Source organism: Amblyraja radiata, chromosome 5, assembly GCF_010909765.2.
Source record: "Amblyraja radiata isolate CabotCenter1 chromosome 5, sAmbRad1.1.pri, whole genome shotgun sequence".
In the NCBI taxonomy this organism is placed as follows: domain Eukaryota; kingdom Metazoa; phylum Chordata; class Chondrichthyes; order Rajiformes; family Rajidae; genus Amblyraja; species Amblyraja radiata.
This window is the reverse complement of record NC_045960.1, coordinates 11,891,200-11,912,540: the sequence shown is the minus strand read 5'-3', so window position 1 is coordinate 11,912,540 and position 21,341 is coordinate 11,891,200. Positions and strand designations below refer to the sequence as shown.

General features: G+C 43.4%; 1 protein-coding gene across 1 annotated transcript in view; it reads left to right on the top strand.

Moving 5' to 3' along the window:
- dnah14 (dynein axonemal heavy chain 14) overlaps positions 1-21,341 on the top strand; it is a 435,381-nt gene that overhangs the window by 106,700 nt on the left and 307,340 nt on the right. Inside the window, 7 exon segments of the mRNA XM_033020484.1 lie at positions 1,867-2,123; positions 3,930-4,092; positions 6,817-7,048; positions 11,109-11,142; positions 12,898-12,998; positions 18,623-18,789; positions 19,389-19,736. Of these exon segments, the coding sequence (XP_032876375.1) occupies positions 1,867-2,123; positions 3,930-4,092; positions 6,817-7,048; positions 11,109-11,142; positions 12,898-12,998; positions 18,623-18,789; positions 19,389-19,736 (1,302 nt within the window).

Here is a 21,341-nt window from a genome sequence, read left to right as displayed (position 1 = left end):
GGGAAAGATGAATCAAAACATGGAGGCCTGAACCTGAACCTGCTTAGCTTAGTTTATTGCTTTGAGGCAATTGTATCGCTGGAGGAAATTGTATTTGGTATGATTGTGTTGGAGAATGGATAACTGAATAGGGGCCTCTTCTTAGGCCAGAGGTCAACTGCTCTTTCCTCTATGGCACTGTAAGGTTTATGCTGAGTTGAGACAGAATTCAAGGCTGAGAGATAACAGGCCCTGTAGTTAGCCTTGGCTTTGTTGAATTAGGATGTATGTGAAGAGGAGTAGTTGCTTGGAGAAGACGATAATTTGATTGATGTAATGGTCTGAGTTGTGAATTTATGCTTTGTTCTGTAATATTTGTAAAAGGCCTTGTAGATAGATTGGAAATACAGCTCCCAGAGATAGAAGGGAGGGGGCTGCAAATTAGAATTGAGCTGTATCCTGGCACCAACACGTAAGTTGACAGATTTACGACCCATGTATGCTTGGTTGGGATGTGTATGGGTTTTGAACTTAGAAAGTGTAATTCAGCAAACTTATATAATTAATGTTTTAAAGACATAGGTAATAGTATTTCAAACTGTGAAATTGTAGTAACACAAATTATGAAATGTATTGTCTTAGTAGGAATGTAAACATTAGACATAGAAATTGTTTAGATTTATAGAAATATCTTTCTTCTTGGTATGGGAAGTGTGCATGACTTGTGTGATTATTGTATTACATATGTATCTTATAGTTTGAGGAGTGGTCTTTGATAATTGGGCCTACTGGGGTTTTGCTGTGTTGAAATAAAATAATTCTAAAAGCAGTTATACCACAGACAAACAAAGGTTGTAATGAGGCCAGGGAAGGGGGATCATGTGACTGATGTTGTAAATCACCAGAAGGACTCAGATGATTGGTTACTAGCTTGTCATACCCTCTGTATCTGAAATGTCTAATACCTATATAAATTACATGAGTTTCTATCAAAGTTACTCCTCTCTGGACCCATCCCAGAGCATCAGCTCTGTGTTGGAAGGTTCAAGAGACTAGTCTCAGCTGAATAAAGAATTGATTTCAACAGCAACAAGTGTTTGAGTCAAGTTGACTTTAGATTGACAAAATAACTCCGTTTTACAGAATTTGCAACCTGATGGTGGGAACAGATATGATAGTGAAGTTTAAAAAGCTTTAGATAGGCACAGGAATGTGTAGGTAATGGAGGAATATCGATCACGTTAAGGTAAAAACGATCAGTTTAACTTGCCATCATGTTCGGCGTAGCCATTGGGGACAAAGGGCCATTCTTGTGTTCAATGTTCTATGTTTCTATGTAAATGTTGTACCAGCGTGAAATCTGATATAAAAAGATATTGGACATATATGGCTAGGAAGGGTCAAGAGAGATATGGGGCAAATGCAGGCAAATTGGACTAGCGACCTGATCAGCATGAACAAAGTGACCAAACGACTTGTTTGAAACACACAGCTGTTCAGGAAAGATAAGCAGTTAATGGTTCAAGTAAATATTTTGAAGAACACCAAGAGTAGGATTAAGAGAAGGTTAATTGATATCTTGAATTTGTTTTGTGTATATTAAGATCACAACTGAACTTTTACAATGAATTCCATTTATCTGCTGAGTTCCCACATGTCCGGATTCCCTGAGTGTAGGAGTCCTCCTGGAATACAAAATGTCACTGTGTAGCCTCTCATTTGATTTAAATGACATGTGGTGTAATCCTCCAGTGGGCTGACCAGACATTTACCCCAGTTACATTCCTTTTCAGTCACAGGGTCTGTATCTTCACTTCATTTTCTCAAATGAATGTTGAAGTGGAATTTCTGATTCATGTTTGTTGTTTCCATGCTCTCTAACTGCAGAAAGCCTTGGTAGCAGGATTTGGGAGGTTATTCACAGCAGAACCCAACAATTTGCAAGAGAGACCAACATTTTCTGAGATTGTGGAGTCAAGACCCCTCCGTGAATTCTTCATCAGGTTCCTGAAGCTGGTGGACTATCTCTTCCAGGAGCTTCTCTGTCGATTGGTGAAAACCGCAGTCCAGCTACTACTTGAAGCTCTGTCTGCTTCATATGCAGTGACTTCAATAGAAGCAAGTAGGAATGAGAAATTGCTGAGGTGAGTGAGTGCTTCGATCCCAGTGCTCTAGCACTGACCTGGTTAGGCGCTAGATAAAAGACAATGGAACTAGTGGGTATTTGAATTGAAAGAAAGTGTCCCACAAGGAACTGAACTAGGCTCCCAACGTCACAGCGTTCGTTAATGACTTAGATGACAATAGGAAGTCATAGATCAATGTTTGCTGTTGACACAAAGACTGCTGGCATATATAATGCTGACAGGATCACACAATTACCAATGATAAATGAAGTCAGCAAGGAAAGCTCAGATAGATGAATTTTAATGCAGCTAAGCATGAGGTCATCTATTTTGGACCTACATGTACCATCAATTTTTTTTTACCCAAAGTATCTCAAAATAATTTTCAAACTCCGAAGTGTTGGTTCCCATAAGAAATTCATTGTGACATGAAAAGCAAATTTTGAAATATAAGAATGATGCAAAACTATGCTGTTAAAATAAAAAAGATATAGAACATTAAGTGAAATATGATAAAAAGTTTCTGAGTTCATTATTAATAATTCTACGATTACAATATATTGTAATGTGGATCTAGCTGCATTTTAACATTATGATATTATAATAATTTGTCAAATAATTAAAAATAAATTACAATGAATTTTGTCATGAAAAAAATAATTATAAGTGCTGTAATCAACAACGGAAGCCAATATTTTTGAACAGTGCATAAGGAAAACACTGCCTTAGAAACAGAGAGAAAGTGGTGAGGAGAGAGAGAGAGTGAGGGATGCAGAAAGAGAGAAAGCAAGTAGACATAAAGAGAGCATGTGAAAAAGGGGAAGGAAAAAGGCAGAGGAAGATTGCGGGAATGGAGTGGGAGTAAAAAGAGAAACATCTGGGAGGTGGAGAGGGGATATAGGGTTTTAGAGAGAGAGGGAATGGAGTAAGAGGGAATTAGAATAGCGATGGAAAGGGATTGAGGTTCAAAGGGATTGCGGTAATAGAAATGGAAAGGGAGGGTGTGTTGTGTAGGGAGAAAGAGTAAAGGTATATAGACAAGCGATAGTGTGTAGGAATGTGATGGTAGTAGACAGAGGGAGGAGAGTTATTTGCTATGGAACATTCCTAAATCTAACCCTTGTTTGGTCTGAAGAGAGGGTATAGTGGGTAGAGGGAGAGTATGTGCGGGTAGAGAGAGAGAAAATAAAATGACAAGGGGTAGAGGCAATGGTTTTAATGAACGCTCTTCAAAATTACATTTTTCACACAAGCTGCCTGGCCTGAGTCAGAATACAACTTTTTAATTTGCTGTGCCCTCCTTTTCTGAGGGTAGTTCAGAGCCAAACTCATTGTTTGGGTCTTGGCCACAATAGGACAGGACAGTTTGGAATAGCAGCTTTTCTCAATGAAGGGTGTGAGTGAACCAGTTGAGTTTTTTGCAAGTCTGACCATTTCATGGTCAACACTATTCATTAATTCTTTCTTAAATTTTTAATTACAAATAATTTGCAATTAAAAATAAATTCCACTGCTGCCAGAGCAGGACAAATTAATCTGTGGATTGTTAGTCCCAGCTATAAGTTTACCCACTGTACTTACCCACTGTATCACCACCACCTGGACTCCAGTGACAAAAGACTTTCTCCAAGGGAACAGATTCCAACACACTCTGTTATCACACATCTAAGCAAAGAACAGTGGATGTTCCTGCAGTAAAGATTCAGATTCTGCTTCAAAAGCTTTGTTTGGAAAATGATGGGTTTTTTACAAGATACGGATTCCATGGGGACAAATTGCATAAGGCTCCAGCTGCATGTACAACTGTTGCAATTCTCCTTTCAGCACACTCACACATCAAATGAGGGTAAACTTGGACAAACGCCTACGTAATGTGCGGGCTCGGGCAGAGACTCCTGCTCAAAGCTACAAAGCACAGCAAGGGGCAGACACAACTGACAGGGAACCTGTCGAGCTTTCTAACCAAGGTTTATCGGATATAGATCAGGTAAGACCATGAAAAGATCATGCAATGCTTTGATACTGCAGTGTACATGGATGTGTGAAGCCATGAGCGAAGGAGATCTGGCAGAGAATGTAATTCCTCAATACTGTGAATTCCGGAAGTGGCGGTGCTGCCTAAGCAGCTGTTGCACGCCTGCAGTCCGTTTGTCTTTTTTCTTTTTGTCTTTTTTTTTTTGTCTTGTTACGGGTATGTTTTGGTTTATTTATAGTTGTGTATATGTTGGGGGTGGGGGTTAACTTTTTAAAATCGCTTCCTTGAACGGGGGCGCGACCTTTTCCTTGTCGTGTCTTTGTTTTGTTGGGGCCTAACATCGTGGAGCTGGCGGCCTCCAACTGGAATCGATTTGACTGCTCTGGTCGCAGAGCCTGTGGACCTATGGAGCTGTCTGACTCTGGAGGCTTCGCCAGCTGTGGTGGTGCTGTGGCTGTGACCCGACTTCGGAGCTTCGGCCGCAGGCCCTGTGGACGTTAACATCGGGAGCACGCAGGTCCCTGGTAGGAGACTGATTTTCGGGAGCTCCCACAACGGCAACTTCACCTCTCCCGAATCGCGGGGTTTGAATCGGCCCGTCGCAGGGGGCGCTGCTTAATCGGCTGCGGGACTTACCATCGCCCGCTGGGGGCTTTAACATCAAGAACCTCGATCACCTTGATGCAGCAGTTTGACTTCCTGACCGCGGGAGAAGAACATGGAAGAGATAAGACTTTTGCCTTCCATCACAGTGAGGAGGTGTTTGGAGATTCACTGTGATGGATGTTTGTGTGAAAATGTGTTAATTGTGTGTTTTGTTTCTGTTTTTTTTGCTGTTATGACTGGAGGGAAAGAAATTTCGTTCAAACTTTTGTTTGTTTGAATGACAATAAAAGGCATTCCATTCTAAATGGAGTACAATATAGGAAAATGTAAAATGTTCGTTTTGGCCAAAATTATAAAACAAGCATTTAAATGGTGAGAGATTGCAGAGCTCAGAAATGCAGAGGGATCTGGGTGACCTAGTGCCTGATGTGTGAAAGACATGTGTGCAGGTACGACAAATAATTAGGAAAGCTAACAGAATGTTATTGTCTATTGTTGGGGAATGGAATGCAAAAGTATTTCTTTAGTTATGTCGGGGATTATTACCACTATATCTGGACACTGTCTTCCAGATATGAATGCTTTGGAAGCAGTAAAGAGGAACACTTATTTATACCTAGAAAGGTTAAGCAACTTTATGACTGTATGCATTGGTATTTAGCTGAGTAAGAGAGGACTTGACCTGAGAACCTTTACAGGATGGATTTGGAGAGAATGTCCTGTGGAAGAATCTCAGACAACAGGCTACTTGATAGTCCGCTCCTCCCAATACTCGGTATTGACTCGGTATGTTCATGATGCACGAACTTGTGATGTTAAATACCGTCCCAAACATTCATTCTCCACTTTGAGTGGTCATGGATCAAAGGTTCCCAGTGGTGATGTTGGTTCTTCAAGGAAGCTTTCGGCTTTTATCTCTGTTTGGGAAGTTATGGTGTTGGATACAGTATATGTATGATGTGGCCTGCCCACTGTAACTGAGGAGTAACTAAGTGCTAAGTGCTGAAGCTACGAGTCTGGGAGAGAATGTTGTTATTGGTTTCCTACTTAAAATCCTATTTAATTTGGAGGGTTTTGCAGGAACGGTGTTGGTGGTAACATTCCCATGTCTTGTGGTGCCTGCTGTAGTATGGGCCTCTGAAATGTATGGGTGACAGTGGGGATAAGGAACATGAATCACTGCTTCCTGAAGGCTACGTGTTCTATGCCTGATAGCATTCTTAATATCATCATGGCCTGCGAAATACATGAGCGGCACAGTGTCGCAGAGGTAGAGCTGCTGCCTCACAGCACCAGAGACCTGGGTTCGATCCTGATCTCTGGTGCCATCTATGCGGAGTTCGTACATTATCCCTGTGGCTACATGGGTTTTCTCCGGGTGCTCGGGTTTCCTCCCACATTCCAAAGACATGCAGGTTTGTAAGTTAATTGGCTTCTGTAAATTGCCCCTGGTGTGTAGGATGAGAGAGTGCGATAACATAGAACTATGGGTAATCAATGGCCAGCACGGACTCGATGGGCCGAAGGACCTGTTTCCACGCTGTATCTGTAAACTAAACTCAAATTGTTCTTTTAGTCTGATTTTTTTTTTTGGAAGTATGCAAAATAAGGTGGCTTTTTAGATGCTGCTGTACTGCTCCTGTTTTTAGACATTGTGGTAATACCTACCAACCAATCTAAAGTTTCATTATTCAATTTTATGCTACCTTAATATGTATCTTTCAATTCCATGGTCTTCGGTGGCTTCAACAGTGGGTAACACAAGGGCATAACACCCACCAGCACTTGGAATAATCATCGAATAAAGTGTGCAAAATGAAGTTTGACACTAATGCGTACACTAAAACCAGTAAATTTTAATTCCTGCACAATGCCCAAGTTTAACAGTTGGGCAAACTTTATGTTCCTTGGCAGAGTAAACGTATTGTTGGTCCATGTCTTGCTTTTTTCAACAAAGTTTACTCTTCCCCAAAAAATTGCTTCTGCCCTGGGGTGACCATCAATAAAATCCACTGTTTACGGGTCAAATGAATACTAAATATGTAATTTTTTCTGTGTTTTCCTAGATGTCAAACATGTTACGTGGCACTAATTTGCTCAATGCATGTGTCAATTATCTTTATTCTGCAGGTACTCCACAATGCTAAAGAACATACAAAGATGATGAATTTGGCACCAACGTTCATTGTAAATTTGATACTCGACATTCCATCTAAATATATAATTCATCCCCGAGACAGCACAAAGGCCAAATGCCGTGCCAAAAATAACATGTGTATAACAAAATCCAGATTATCCTATGACCCGCTAGAGATTTCCAATGTGTCTAGGAAAATGGATTGCTCTCTCCTGGACACCACAGGTACAACTTCATTTCTGCAAAACTTAAGTACTGCTTTTACATTCAACCAATAGCTCGAATGCCATAGGAGTGTGCACTGCAGTCACACCGTGGTTAGTTTAGTTTAGTTTAGAGATACAGCATGGAAACAGGCCCTTTGGCCCACCGAGTCCACGCTGACCAGCGATCAACCAGACACTGCTTCCGTCCTGCACACTAGGGACAATTTACAGAAGCTTTATTAACCTAAAGTTTACAAGCATTTAGATGGACAAGGCTGATTAAGGATAGTCAGCACGGTTTTGAAAATGGTAGATCGTGTCTCATTAATCTGAGTTTTTTGAAGATGCAACCAAAAAGGTTGATGAGGGCAGAGCTGTACACGTTGTCATATGGATTTCAGCAAGGCATTTGACAAGGTCAAATGCCCACCAAGCCTCCCTCCTCACCTCTGCCCTAATCAGAGCCCGAGTTTGACCCCAGATCTAACCCAGTCGGTTTTCACCATACCACCAGGCTCCTCTGGAAGGTTAGATCGCATGGGATCCCGGGAGAGCTAGCCGACTGGATAGAAAATTGTATTGTAGATAGTGAAGATGGTTATCAAAGGTTAATGCAGGATCTTGATCAGTTTGGCAGGTGGGCAGAGGAATGGTTAATGGAGTTTAACGCAGATAAATACAATGTGTTGCATTTGGGAAGTCTAACCAAGGCAGGGCTTTCACAGTAAAAGGCACGGCTCTGGGGAGTGTTGCAGAGCAGAGGGATGTAGGAGTGTTGGTACATAGTTCCTTGAAGTGGCATCAGAGATACATAAGGTGGTCAAAAGGCTTTTGGCACATTGACCTTCATCAGTCAGGTTTCAGTATAGTAGATGTGGTGTTATGTTACCTACAGCTGTTTAAGCTTCATTTTCTGTATTGTGTTATGTTTTGGTCACCCTGTTGTAGGAAAGTTGTTGTTTAGCTGGAAATAGTGCAGAGTAGATTTAAGAGGATGTTGCCTGGACGTGGGCCTGAGATGTTGGACAAGCAAGGATTGTATTCCTTGGATCGTAGGAGGATGAGAGGAGATTTTATAGTGGTGTATAGATCATAAGGGGAATGGATAGTGTAGATACACAAAGTATTTTACCCAAAGTATGGGAATCAAGTGCCAGAGTACATTGATATAAGGCGAGAGGGGAAAGATATAATAGGAACCTGAGGGGCATCATTTTCAAAGAGGAAGGTGGGCATATGGAATCAGCTGCCAGAGGAGTTAGTTGAGGCAGGAATTATAACCATATTCAGAATACCTTTCATAGGGAACATGGATAGGAAAGGTTTAGAGGCACACTATGGTATGACATCTTTGTAAGAGACAGGGTCAGAGGAGGTGTATTCCAAATAATTGTTGGATTTGCTCGGTTTGTAGTAAATGTCTCGTTTGGAGGAGAGTTCTGTGGGGCAGGATGAGGCAAAAGCAATGCGTCTGCATTGCACTGCCCCCGTGTTTTCTCTGCCCCCCCAAGCCTCCCTCCTCCCCTCTGCCCTCATCAGAGCCTGTTTGACCCCAGCTCTAACCCTGTTGGGTTTTCAACATACCATCAGACCTTCCTTTTTCCAATGCAGAATGATCAGTCCTCAGTATTGGCCTTACCTTTGTAACCCTAAGACCACTCCACAGCGAGTTCTGAACCTGTCATGATGTTGAGCTTGGGCCTTTTTCTCTGGCAAGGAGTCCTTGCTTCCAAGTGACGACCCCTTCTCCTGGCTCCATCACTTCTCCTTGTGGACTCCTCCTTCCAGCCATCGAACCTTCTCTGGACCTTTTATTTCCAACTACTGTCACAACGTCAACCATCTAATATTCCCCACTCCCCTTACTCACTCCAATCTTACCCCTTCTGAACCACAGCCCTCAGCTCAGTCAGTAACAATCCAAATATTGCTATCAAACCCGCTAACATGGTAGTTGCCACTGTAGTCTGGCAGGTTGACCTCTCAGTGCTGAGGCCAGGCGCCAGCTCTCAGACACCTCCCTATACCTACCTCTTGACCATGATCCCACATGTGAACACCAGGCCATCATCTCCCAGTTCATTGCCAATCTCGTCACCTCTGGCAATCTCCCCTCCACAGCCTCCAATCTTAGCCTTGTACTGCCCGATTCCTTTTTCTTCCCAAAATCCACAAACCGAACCACCCTCACAGAGCCATTGTTTCTGCCTGCACGTGCCGCACAGAACTGATCTCCAAATACCTTGATTCCATCTTAGCCACTTGTCTAGTCCCTTCTTTCTAACTTTCTGGCGCCTTTCCCCACAGTGAAAAATTTTGATTCTGCTGTGGGGGGACGTTTGTGTTGAACTATATAGTGTTGTGTCCATTTTTAAATTAAAAAAAAAACATTTTCTATTGTTTGTATGGAAACTTATTATTCATTTTATGTAAAGCACTTTGGTGTCAATGCGAGTAGACTTAAAATGTGCTATATAAATAAAACTTACTTACTTACTTCTGATCTACATCTGAGACAACACACATGTCCTTCAACTCTTCAATAATTTTCAATTCAGAAGCCCACATTTTTACCATAAATGTCCAGTCCTTTTACACTTCCATTCCTCACCAGGATGGTCTCAAGGCCCTTAGGTTTTTCCCTGCACAGAGACTCAATAGATTTCCCTCTACTAACACTGTCCTCTGTCTGATGGAACTTGTCTTCACCCTCAACTTACCGTTTCACTCCTCTCACTTTCTTCAAGTTAAATAGGCCCCAAATTTACAGTTACACCATCCTCCAATCTTTTCTCTGCTACATAAACAACTGCATTGGGGTTGCCACCTGCACCCATGTAGAACTTGTTGATTTCATTAACTTTACCACTAACTTCCACCCTGCCATCACGGACTATCACTGACACTCCCCCCCCCCCCCCCCCCCCCCCTCCATTCTCGATCTCTCTATCTCCATTATAAGACAGACAATCAACTGATGTCTACTACAAACTCACCAACTCTCACAGTTATCTGGACCGAGCCTCCTCTCACCCTACCTCTTGGAGAGACGCCCTCCACTGCTCTCAATTTCTCCGTCTCCACCGTATCTGATGCCTAGATGAGGCTTTCCATTCTAGGACATCTGCCATGACCTCTTTCACCAGTAAACATTGTTTATGAGGTTGTAGTTCTTTCGCTCATCCGCTTCTGCTCTGCATCTCATAGTTCTGTTCTCAATCCCCCTCCCACAAGACAGAACAGAGATAGAGTTCTCCTGGTCCTTACCATTCACCCCACCAGCCTATGCATCCTATACATCATTCTCAGGCATTTCTGCCACTTTCAATGTGATCCTGCGACCTCCGTTCCACCTCTTCCCTCACATCCATCCAAGGACTCCAGCAGTTCTTCCAGGTGAGACAGAGGTTCACATGCATAACCTCAACTACTTCACTCGGTGCTCCCGATGTGGGCTCCTTGCCACCAGCGAGACCAGTTGTAGACTAAGTGACCATTTTGCCGAAACTTGGGCTCATTTCGCCAGGGCCTGCTGGATCTCCCGGTTATTAACCATTTTAACTACACTTTCCATTACCTCTAAAGGCCAATTTCAGCCAATGTAAAAACATAAAACGGACCAGAAGTACCATAGGTGAAGAGGACTTCTGAAATATTGGTTGATTTTTCCATGTGTGTGTTTGTATTTCTCAATGAATTGATTTGATCATTACTTGGAGCATATGGAAGAATGTGCGTTGCTACGGATGTGTGTGTTGATATGGGAACATCTGGTTAAGTGTGTTAGTCTGGCAGGGTGTCTAACAGACTGTGAGAGTATTTGCTGGTCATGGGGTGCACATGTTTTGGTTTAAATGTGTGTGCTTTGGTGTTGAGGTATATATATGTGTGCTTGAGGGTCGGTGGATTGGATCGTGTATGTTTTTGTGAGAGGGTTTATGTTGATGTGATTATTTTAACCATTGACTGACCGAACACAAAAAAGAAGCTTAAAATCTATTAATAGATTATTTAGTAAGGAGCCGTGTGACTTACAATCGATGCAAATCTTTGTTCCTGGAATATGTTTATTTTTACAGAAAGTGAAATTGACATTCAGGAAGACATCGATGGGTAAGGAAACAACTGCTTCATAAAGCATCTTTAATCTAAAAAATGTGTAGCATTATTCAGCTGAAGAGTTCCCAAATTGGAGGGTTTTGTGGGCCATGATAATGGTATTTAGAGGAGGAGGAGGAGATTTAAGTATCGGGTTGGAAGGTCAGAGGTTGTTAAAGAGATAGATCAGTGAGAGATGAGCAGTGATTGATGGGTTGTCTGTTACTCATCCGACCTTGTCCATATGCTTTCAGTGTCCCTTTTATACCACATGCTTCAGTTTTGCTAATATGTCATGTGGCTTGTTATCAAAAGCCTTCTGAAGATGCATGTACAATGCATCGACTGCATAACTCTTATTAACTTTATCTGTTAGCTCATCAAAGAGTTCTATCATATTGGTTAAACATAATTCATAGTGATAGACCTATGGAGTCATACAGAGAGGAAACAGACTCTTAGGACCAACTCATCCACCCCGAACACGATGCCATCTACACCTGTCCTATTTACAGTTGTCCCTTGAATTATTTCTTATCTGTTTCTGTCCAAGTATCTCTTACATGCTGTTATAATACCTGCCTTAACCACTTCCTATGGCAGCTTTCCATATACCTCTCCCAATCTCTTTTAAAATCTTTCCTCTCTCACCTTAAACCTGTGCCCTCATGTTGTTAATTCCTCAACCCTGGGGAAAAAGGCTTTATATATTAACCGTAACAATGCCTCTCATGATTTTATACGGCTCTCTAAGACCACCTCTCAATCTTCTACATTCCGAGGAATACAGTCCCATCATGCCCAACCTCCCCTATAACTAATTCTCTTGAGACTAGGCAACATCCTCCTAAATCTTTTCTTTTCTGCACCCTCTCCAGTTTAACGGCATCATTTATGATGACCAAAAGTGAACACGATACTCCAAGTGTGTCCTCACTAACATTTGGTACAATACAACATAACATTCAATTTCTATACTCAATGCCCAGGTCATAGATCTTCAGCCTATAAAACTGTGGCACATTGGCTGTGATATAGGTTTATTGGCTTCTGTAGAATTGCCCCTCGTATGCAGGAGGTGGGTGAGAAAGTGGGATAACATAGAACAAGTGACCGGCTTTGATATGGTGGGCTAAAAGAACTGTTTCCATACTGTATCTATAAACAAAACTAAACTAAACAACCTTCCACCATCACCGGTACACAAAATTGCTGGGGAAACTCAGCGGGTGCAGCAGCATCTATGGAGCGAAGGAAATAGGCGACGTTTCGGGCCGAAACCCTTCTTCAGACTGTCTCTTCCACCATCACCTTCTGCTTCTTTCCACCAAGCCAATTATTTATCTAATTAGCTTGCTCTATCTGGATCCCAACCTTGCAGACCCACCTTATGGAACATTCTCAAAGCCTTGTTGAAGTCCATAGAGACCATGTCTATGACCCTGTTATTTCCTCAAAAAAATACCTTCCCAGTTATTTCCTCAAAACAATACCTTCCCAGTTATTTCCTCAAAAAATGTATTGAAGTTGTGAGACACAATCTCCTATGCACATAGCCATGCTGACTATCCCTAATCAACCCCTGTCTTTCCAAATATACATATACCTTATCTCAGAATCCCCTCCAATAACTTACCAATCCTTTTTTAACAATGGAGTAACGTCCCCCTTTCTCCAGTGCTCTGGCATAGTATTATTGGATTATTTTTGGTTCTGAAGAGCCAATAAAATACATTGGATTTGTGTACCATGCATTTTTTTATCTTCCAGGTCAGACTATAAAATGCCTGCTCATTACATCTTGGTACCTACTTCAGAAGATCTGCTGGCACAAATACATAACATGGTCGGATTACTGGAAGAGGTTGTTGGTAAGGCATGAATGACCATAAAATGACATTTCAAATGCTAAATTAATTCACAGAATATGTACTCACATGGGAATGGTGAACGGGTAATTTATTTGTCAGTTAAGAAAGTGAATTGGGCACTTCCCTTTGTTTAGTTTAGTTTAGAGATACAGAGCGTAAACAGGCCCTTCAGCCTACCGAGTCCGCACCAACCAGCGATCCCAGCACATTAATGGCGAGTTCTCACGGTGCGACCTGAAGCAAGATGTCACCCGAGTGAAGTGGTCGTGGTCCAGCACGAGTTCCGCACGATAAAGTGTTCCCACGATAAAGAGTTCCCACGGTACTCGGCAATTCTGTCATTTGTGCGACTGACTTGTCCGTCTCCCGATCTTTCCCGTTAATCGTGAATGAACATCGTGGACTGTAGTGTAGTTAATCACGTGGCACAAATGATGTCACTTTTTTTTCACACGCTATATAAATATCCTCCGTTCGTAGAATTCGCATAATTTATTTTATGGCTCTAAAAGAGACATGATTCCCACTTCAAACGAAGAGGGTGTAAAAGCTGTCTGCCACTACTTTTACATTGCAGCTGCAGGGAACAGACAGACTTATAAGATAAATTAAAGGTGACTGCAAAAACAACACTTTTACATCTGTAGCATTGTATGTTTTAAAATCATGGATAACATTAAATTGTTCTCCTGTACATAAACTAATATATTGTTATAGTTACTCACATGAGCACCGGGGATACTCAGCAGCCTTCGTCTCCAGCAGGTTGCGCTTTCTCTCCCTATTTCTATAATCCTCTCTGGATTTGTCATAGAGAATCTCATTGAATTGGTACCACTCCACCAGTTCACCCTCTTGTTCCCTGTTGAAGTTATATGGCTTTACCTTCTGCCATCTAACCTTTATGTTCTCGTCTGCTGAGAATATTGTGGAGGCAACAGCTACTGGGGAGGCAATCTCAAATACACCCTGATCACCCTCTCCCTGCTCCAAGTAGCCCACAGGCAGTGGTATCTCTGGCATCTCCTCTTGCCTCTCCACCTGTCTCTCTTGCTGAGTTTCCTCCTCATTTACCTGCATGGCTAAAAGCTTTCCGACTTTCTTTGACCCCTTTCTTTGCGATTTTCTGAGAGGCATCTCTGCAAGTCTTACTGTGAAAAAGATTCTCAAACAATGACAATTAGGTGGGACGTCCTCGATGGACACATGGTCCATTGGCGATATTGAGACCACCTCTTTTACTCACCTTATGTCCCTTCTGTCAAGCTTCCGGGTTTACCGTTCGCAGGAGTTCCCACGGTATTCGCAAGTGTCATTACGGATATCGCACGGATATCGCACTGGCATCTGCGTCCATACAATGTTGCAACGCTGCTCAAGACACTCTTGGAGAAATTCAAAAATGTTTGAATTTTCTCCCGACCTTACCAAGTCACACGACTACCTGCCGTTAGCGCCACGGAGGTCCTCGGTGGTCCACGAATGCCATACTGCTATCGCAGAAGGTTCCCACGATGTTAAATCTTGTTAGGTCTTGCTTCAGGTCGCACAATGAGAAAGCCCTTTAACACTATTGTACACACCCTAGGGACTTTTAATGCAATTTTACACTTATAATGGCAAGACAACGATACAATGGTTCAACGATACAATGGTTCAACGATACTCGTATGTATCCAGGTACAGTGAAATTCCATTTTTTTGCATACAGTTTAGTAAATATGTTACCATACACAGGCACAATCATAGTTAAGTACAAGAGTGTAGGAATAGTAGATTACATTGAGCAGCACACAAGAATCACCACATATCCAGTGCCATTTTGTATGATTCATATCCAAAGTTAAAAAAAAAAGTGGTACCTTAACATGGCCATAAAGGCCCATTTTGCTGGTGGCAGCAAAGTGGCAGAGTTGCAGGGTCGGCCAGGCCAGGCAATGTTGTTGGTGTGCCACATTGCTCTGAGCTCTTGTAGGCCCTGTCCGATCCAATCTCGCAGCTTCTTAGAGCAGCGTGTGATCCACTTAATCAGCGCTGATGCCTTGATCCACGAATGTACCATCCCTCGCTTCATGTCGCCACTGTTCAGCCTCCGTACCTTGGGCACTGATCGCAGTCAACAGAGCATTCAGAGCATCTTTGAGGGTGCAGGAGAGAAGACCCCAGCTTGCTTACCAGCGCCGTTGATTTCTTGCGTCTCCTGCCATCATCATCCTGAATGTATTCTGAGCAAAGAGATTTTGCTCATAATATCTAAACAAAAAAAAATAATATTGGAGGCAGCCTGACTGGACTGGATAAGCGGGGATTATTTTCTCAGCAGGGATGGACACGAAGGGGTGACCATTATAAAATCATGAGGGGCATGGATGAAGGTGAATGGTCTTCATCTTTTTCCCAAAATAGGGAAGTCTAAAAGTAGAGAACATAGGTGAAGGTGAGATGGGAAAGATTTAAAAAAGATCCGAGGGTCGTGTTATTCAGAGTGCAGTGAGGATATACCAAAGACAGTGGTAGCGACAAGTACAATTACAATGTATAAAAGACTTAAACAGGAGCAGGTACAATCTTGCTTGCAGCAGCATGGCAGACACATTGATGTCAATGATGTAAGCCTCAACGACTTCCGCCCAGTTGCACTTACCCCCATCATCACCAAGTGCTTTGAGAGGCTGGTCCTGGCACACCTCAAAAGCTGCCTACCCCCCACACTGGATCCCTATCAGTTTGCCTACCGTAAGAACAGGAGTACGGAGGATGCCATCTCAACGGCACTTCACTCCGCCCTCTCCCACCTCGACAACAGAGACACTTACGTAAGAATGCTGTTCATCGATTACAGCTCAGCATTCAACACCATTATACCATCAAAACTGATCACCAAACTCGGTAACCTGGGCATCGACCCCTCCCTCTGCAACTGGATACTGGACTTTCTAACCAACAGACCCCAGTCTGTTAGGTTAGACAAGCACACCTCTTCAACCCTCACCCTGAACACCGGCGTTCCACAGGGCTGTGTGCTGAGCCCCCTCCTCTACTCCCTCTTCACCTATGACTGCACACCTGTACATGGTACTAACACCATCATCAAGTATGCAGATGATACAACGGTGATTGGCCTCATCAGCAACAACGATGAGTCGGCCTACAGGGAGGAGGTCCAGCACTTAGCAGCATGGTGCGCTGACAACAACCTGGCCCTTAACTCCAAGAAGACCAAGGAGCTCATTGTAGACTTCAGGAAGACCAGGGGCGGCACGCACACCCCCATCCACATTAACGGGACGGAGGTGGAACGTGTTTCTAGCTTCAGGTTCCTGGGAGTCAACATCTCCGATGACCTCTCTTGGACCCACAATACCTCAACTCTGATCAAGAAGGCTCACCAGCGTCTCTTCTTCCTGAGGAGACTGAAGAAGGTCCATCTGTCTCCTCAGATCCTGGTGAACTTCTACCGCTGCACCATCGAGAGCATCCTTACCAACTGCATCACAGTATGGTTTGGCAACTGCTCTGTCTCCGACCGGAAAGCATTGCAGAGGGTGGTGAAAATTGCCCAACGCATCACCGGTTCCTCGCTCCCCTCCATTGAGTCTGTCCAAAGCAAGCGTTGTCTGCGGAGGGCGCTCAGCATCGCCAAGGACTGCTCTCACCCCAACCATGGACTGTTTACCCTCCTACCATCCGGGAGGCGCTACAGGTCTCTCCGTTGCCGAACCACCAGGTCCAGGAACAGCTTCTTCCCGGCGGCTGTCACTCTACTCAACAACGTACCTCGGTGACTGCCAATCACCCCCCCACCCCCCGGACACTTATTATCACTTATTATTATTTATTCAAATCATTTGCTATGTCGCTCTTCCAGGGAGATGCTAAATGCATTTCGTTGTCTCTGTACTGTACACTGACAATGACAATTAAAATTGAATCTGAATCTGAATTGAATCTGAATCTGAAGACAGTGAAAAGAAAAGAGCTGCGCAAAAACAAGACATTAGTGCAAAGATACAATTAGAAAGCATGTCCGTGGTAGTGAATTTCTCCCCATTTGGGGTTTAGAATTATATATGTAACTCTGTTCGTATGTGTTGGAATTACCCAACCTTGATGCAACCAATCAGGATTCTAGAGGGTTGCAGGCCAAATGTAGGCAAATGGAACAAGCTTAGATAGGCATCTTGGTCATTCTGGACGAGTTGGGCTGAAGGGCCTGTTTCTGTGCTGTGTAGCAATGATTCTATGACTCTAATTCCTCTGATGAGAGGGTTTTCCTACCAGCATTGACTAAATAGCTTGGGACTATTCCTTGGGGTATAGAAGAATGAGAGGCGACTTTATTCAAAAATATAACATCCTAAGGAGGATTGTCAGGCTGAATGTTTCGATGTTTTCACTAGTGGGAAGTCACGATGAAGGGGATGTAACAACATGATAAGGGGCTGGTCATTTAAAAATTAGGCAAGTAGAATTCCTTCCAGTAATGGATGGTGACTCTCTGGCATATTAATCCCCGGTGGGTGTGGAAGCTAGATCTTTCCATTTTCATTTGAAATGGAAGCAGATAAATATTTGATAGATCGAGGAATAGGTGGAGAAACGGCACATATGAGGAGTTAAGGCCAGGGTAGATAGGCTATTATCATATTAAATGGTAGGCTGGAAGGGCCTGATGAACCACACCCTGCTTCTATTTTCTCATATTATTGTGACAGCACAAAGAACGTAGAACTGTACAGCACATGATGTCAGGTTAAATTGATCTCATCTGCATGTACATTTTAGTTTATTGTCACGTGTACTTTTTGTGGCATGCGAAATAGTCAGCAGAAAGACTATAATGATTACAATTGAGCTGTCAACAATGTACAGATACATGATGAAGGGAATAACATTAAAGGGCCTGTCCCACGAGCATGCGACTGCATGCGGCAAGCACGACCTAACGTGGTTGCTTGAGCCGTACGGCCTCGCGGGGCCGGTTCCACTTCGATCGCCGGAGCCGTATGGAGTTGTGCGGAGCTGGTCCCAACATCGCGCGGGGATCCGAAAAACTGACAATGTTCAGAAATTCTGCGCGGTAACGGCCTGCCGGCCCGCAGCCACCTCGACGCCGTACGCTCGACTTCCCGCGGACTTCGCTCGAACTTCATGTCACTCACACGGCCTCCGCGCGACCCCCGCTTCTGGTTTGGTCGCGCTCGCCGCATGAAGTCACATGCTAGTGGGACCGGCCCTGTATGTGGATCACTTGACCTCCGTGCGGCCCCCGCTTCCGGTTTGGTCGCGCTTGCCGCATGTAGTCGCATGCTCGTGGGACAGGCCCTTTAGTGCAAGGTAAAGTCCAGTAAAGTCCGATTAAAGATAGTCCAAGGGTCTTCAATGAGGTAGATCGGGACAGCTCTCTAGTTGTGCCCCCTCTCACCTTATAGCTATGCCCTCTAGTGTTGGACATTTCCACTTGCGATAAAGGTTCTGACTCTAATGAGTCTCCCCTCAACCTCCAATGTTCCAGAGAATGAGAGTTCATGAGAAACAGCATGTTTAGTATCTCTCTACGTGTAAAGTTTTATCATTCCCTCATCAATAAACCACTGATGTGAAATCAACCATTGCCATTTTAGCCAAGCTGGTTGCCTTTACCGATGAGCCCCGCTTGTCAATGTTTAACTCGCCGTCTGTGTATGAACTGATGCTCTCTGGTGATCGGGAACTGGAAGCAAAGAGGACAAAGCAACTATCACTCAACTCCAATATACTCTTTGGTCAAGATCCAGTCTACCAACAACAAGTAGGTTGGGCGTCAGCCCATCAGAAATTATCTGAGTGATTTTTAATTTGGTTGAGTTTGTGGCATTTTATAAAGAGAATTGACAAATTAAATAAAAATGTACAGAGAATTTATTGCACTAGTGCATAGTGGGCTGAAGGGGCTATTCCTGTGCTGTAATTTCTATGAAGGCTCACAAAGTATACAGTTGGATAGAGGTCAGCAACAAAACTGGGCAAAGATATGGCATATTAAGATTAATCCGAGCAAGTGTGAGGTATTGAATTTTGGGAGGTCAAATGTAGGGTGAATTAACAGCATTGGTGTACCGAGGTCCATAACTCTCTAAAAGTGACAACACAAGTAAATAAGAGTGGTATGTTTGCCTTCATCGGTCAGGGCATTGAATCTAAGAGTCAAGTTTGAATCTTTATAGGACTGTTTTGGCCTTGTTTGGAGTATTGTCTACAGTTCGGGATGCTTTGGAGAGGATACGGCCTAGATTATAGGGTATTAGCATAAGGAGAGGTCGGAAACACTTGTATTGTTTTCTCTGGAGTGTCGGAGGCTGAAGTGAGACCTGATGTACCAATTGTAACATATTTATCCTTGGCTTCTAGCTTACGGAGCTGCAAAATTTGATAAGTGACACCATGATGGAAGTAACACAGTTCAGTAAAATGTTTGTGCAATACTGTGTCATGGTGGATCAGGCCATGGAGCTGGACCTTGAGGCTTCATTAAATCAGCAGGTGTGGAGCCCATTAGAATTCAGGAGCATGTTAGAGGTGTACACCGAACACATTATGGACGTAAGAAACATGACTGTGGAACGACGGGTCCGTTTGGTGAAGGTGGTAAGCGAACAGTACCAGGCAGAATGTCTGCCCTATTTGGAAGCAGTGGTCAATGCAATGCACAAGCACCTGAAGACGACTGCTTACAAGAAAACTGCTGGGCTGCTAAATGTGAGTATGTGCTTGTTTTCCTCTCTTGCAATTTATTAGTGTGTCACCATTGTTAAGGTTCAGATCACTGTTGTCAGAGACCTGCAGGGTAAGCTCTCTGTGTGGACACTGGGACTCTGACAGGCCTATATGCTTGCATTTTCCCGTAGACTATGATAATCAGCGACACTGATTCATCCTTTTCTTGATCGGAGGGTACCTGGATGTCATAGAACAGCAGCCATCAACCTGTTAATGGAATTGGGTATGGTCCTGGTCACAGTGGGACAGGGTCAGGTCAGATATTGAAAGTTTGCATGTCATGGAGCCATACAGCGTGGAAAAGTTCTTCGAATCAACTGCCCATGCCGACCAAGATGCCAAATCTACATCTGTCTTATCTGTCTATGTTTGCCTCATGTCCCTCTAAACTTTTTCTATCCACATACCTGTTCAAATGTCTCTTAAATGTTGTTATAGTACCTGCCTCAACAACCTCCTCTGGCAGCCTGTTCTATATACCCAACTGTTTGAAAAAGTTGCCAACAAGGTTCCTATTAAATTTCCCTTCTTGCCTTAAACCTATGTCCTCTGGTAATTCCCAACTCATCTACGTGTGCATCTACCCTATCTATTCCCATCATGATCTTATACAACTCTGTAAAATCACCCCTCATCCTCCTGTGCTCCAAGGAATAAGGTCACAGCCTGCTCAACCTCTCCCTCTAGCTCAGGCCCTCAAGTCCTGTCAGCGTAGATTTTCTCTGCACTCCTTCCAGCTTAACATCTTCCCTATCGCAGGGTGACCAAAACTGAACACAATCCTCCAAATCTGGCCTCACCAACGTCTTGTACTGATTGATGAAGGCAAATATGCCAAAATCCTTCTTGACCACCCTGTCCACTTGTGATGGCACTATCAAGCAACTACGTACCTGCAAAAAAAGTTTTTGGCATATCTTTCGTTCATTGTTCTTTATCTCTCTACATCATCTTCTATATCTCTCGTTTCCCTTTGCCGTGACTTTCAGTCTGAAGAAGGGTCTCGACGCGAAATGTCACCCATTCCTTCTCTCTAGAGATGCAGCCTGTCTCGCTGAGTTACTCCAGCTTGTTGTGTCTATCTTCGGTTTAAACCAGCATCTGCAGTTCCTTCCTTCACAAATAGGGAAAACAGTCCACTAAGAGCATAGAGCACAGAAACGTATAGTACAGGAACAGGCCCTTTGGGCCACAATGTCTATGCCGAACTAGAAGCCATGATCAACTGTTATCTGCATACACATAAACTATATCCCCCCACTCCCTGTGTATCTACATACCTATAAAAAAATCTCCTAAATGCCATTATTGTTTCTGCCTCCACCACCAGCTCCACCACATCCCCTTTAAACTTTGCCCCTCTTACCTTAAAGCTATGACTGCTAGAATTTAGCATTTCCATCCTGGGAAAATGGTTCTGACTGTTTACCCTATCTATGCCTCTCTAATTTTACATATTTCAATAAGGTCTCCTCACAACCTTCAACGTTCCAGAAAAAACGACCCAGGTCTGATGTAACTAGGATAATGGACAAGGGAGAGCCAGTGAATGTAGTGTACCTGGACTTTTAGAAAGCATTTGAT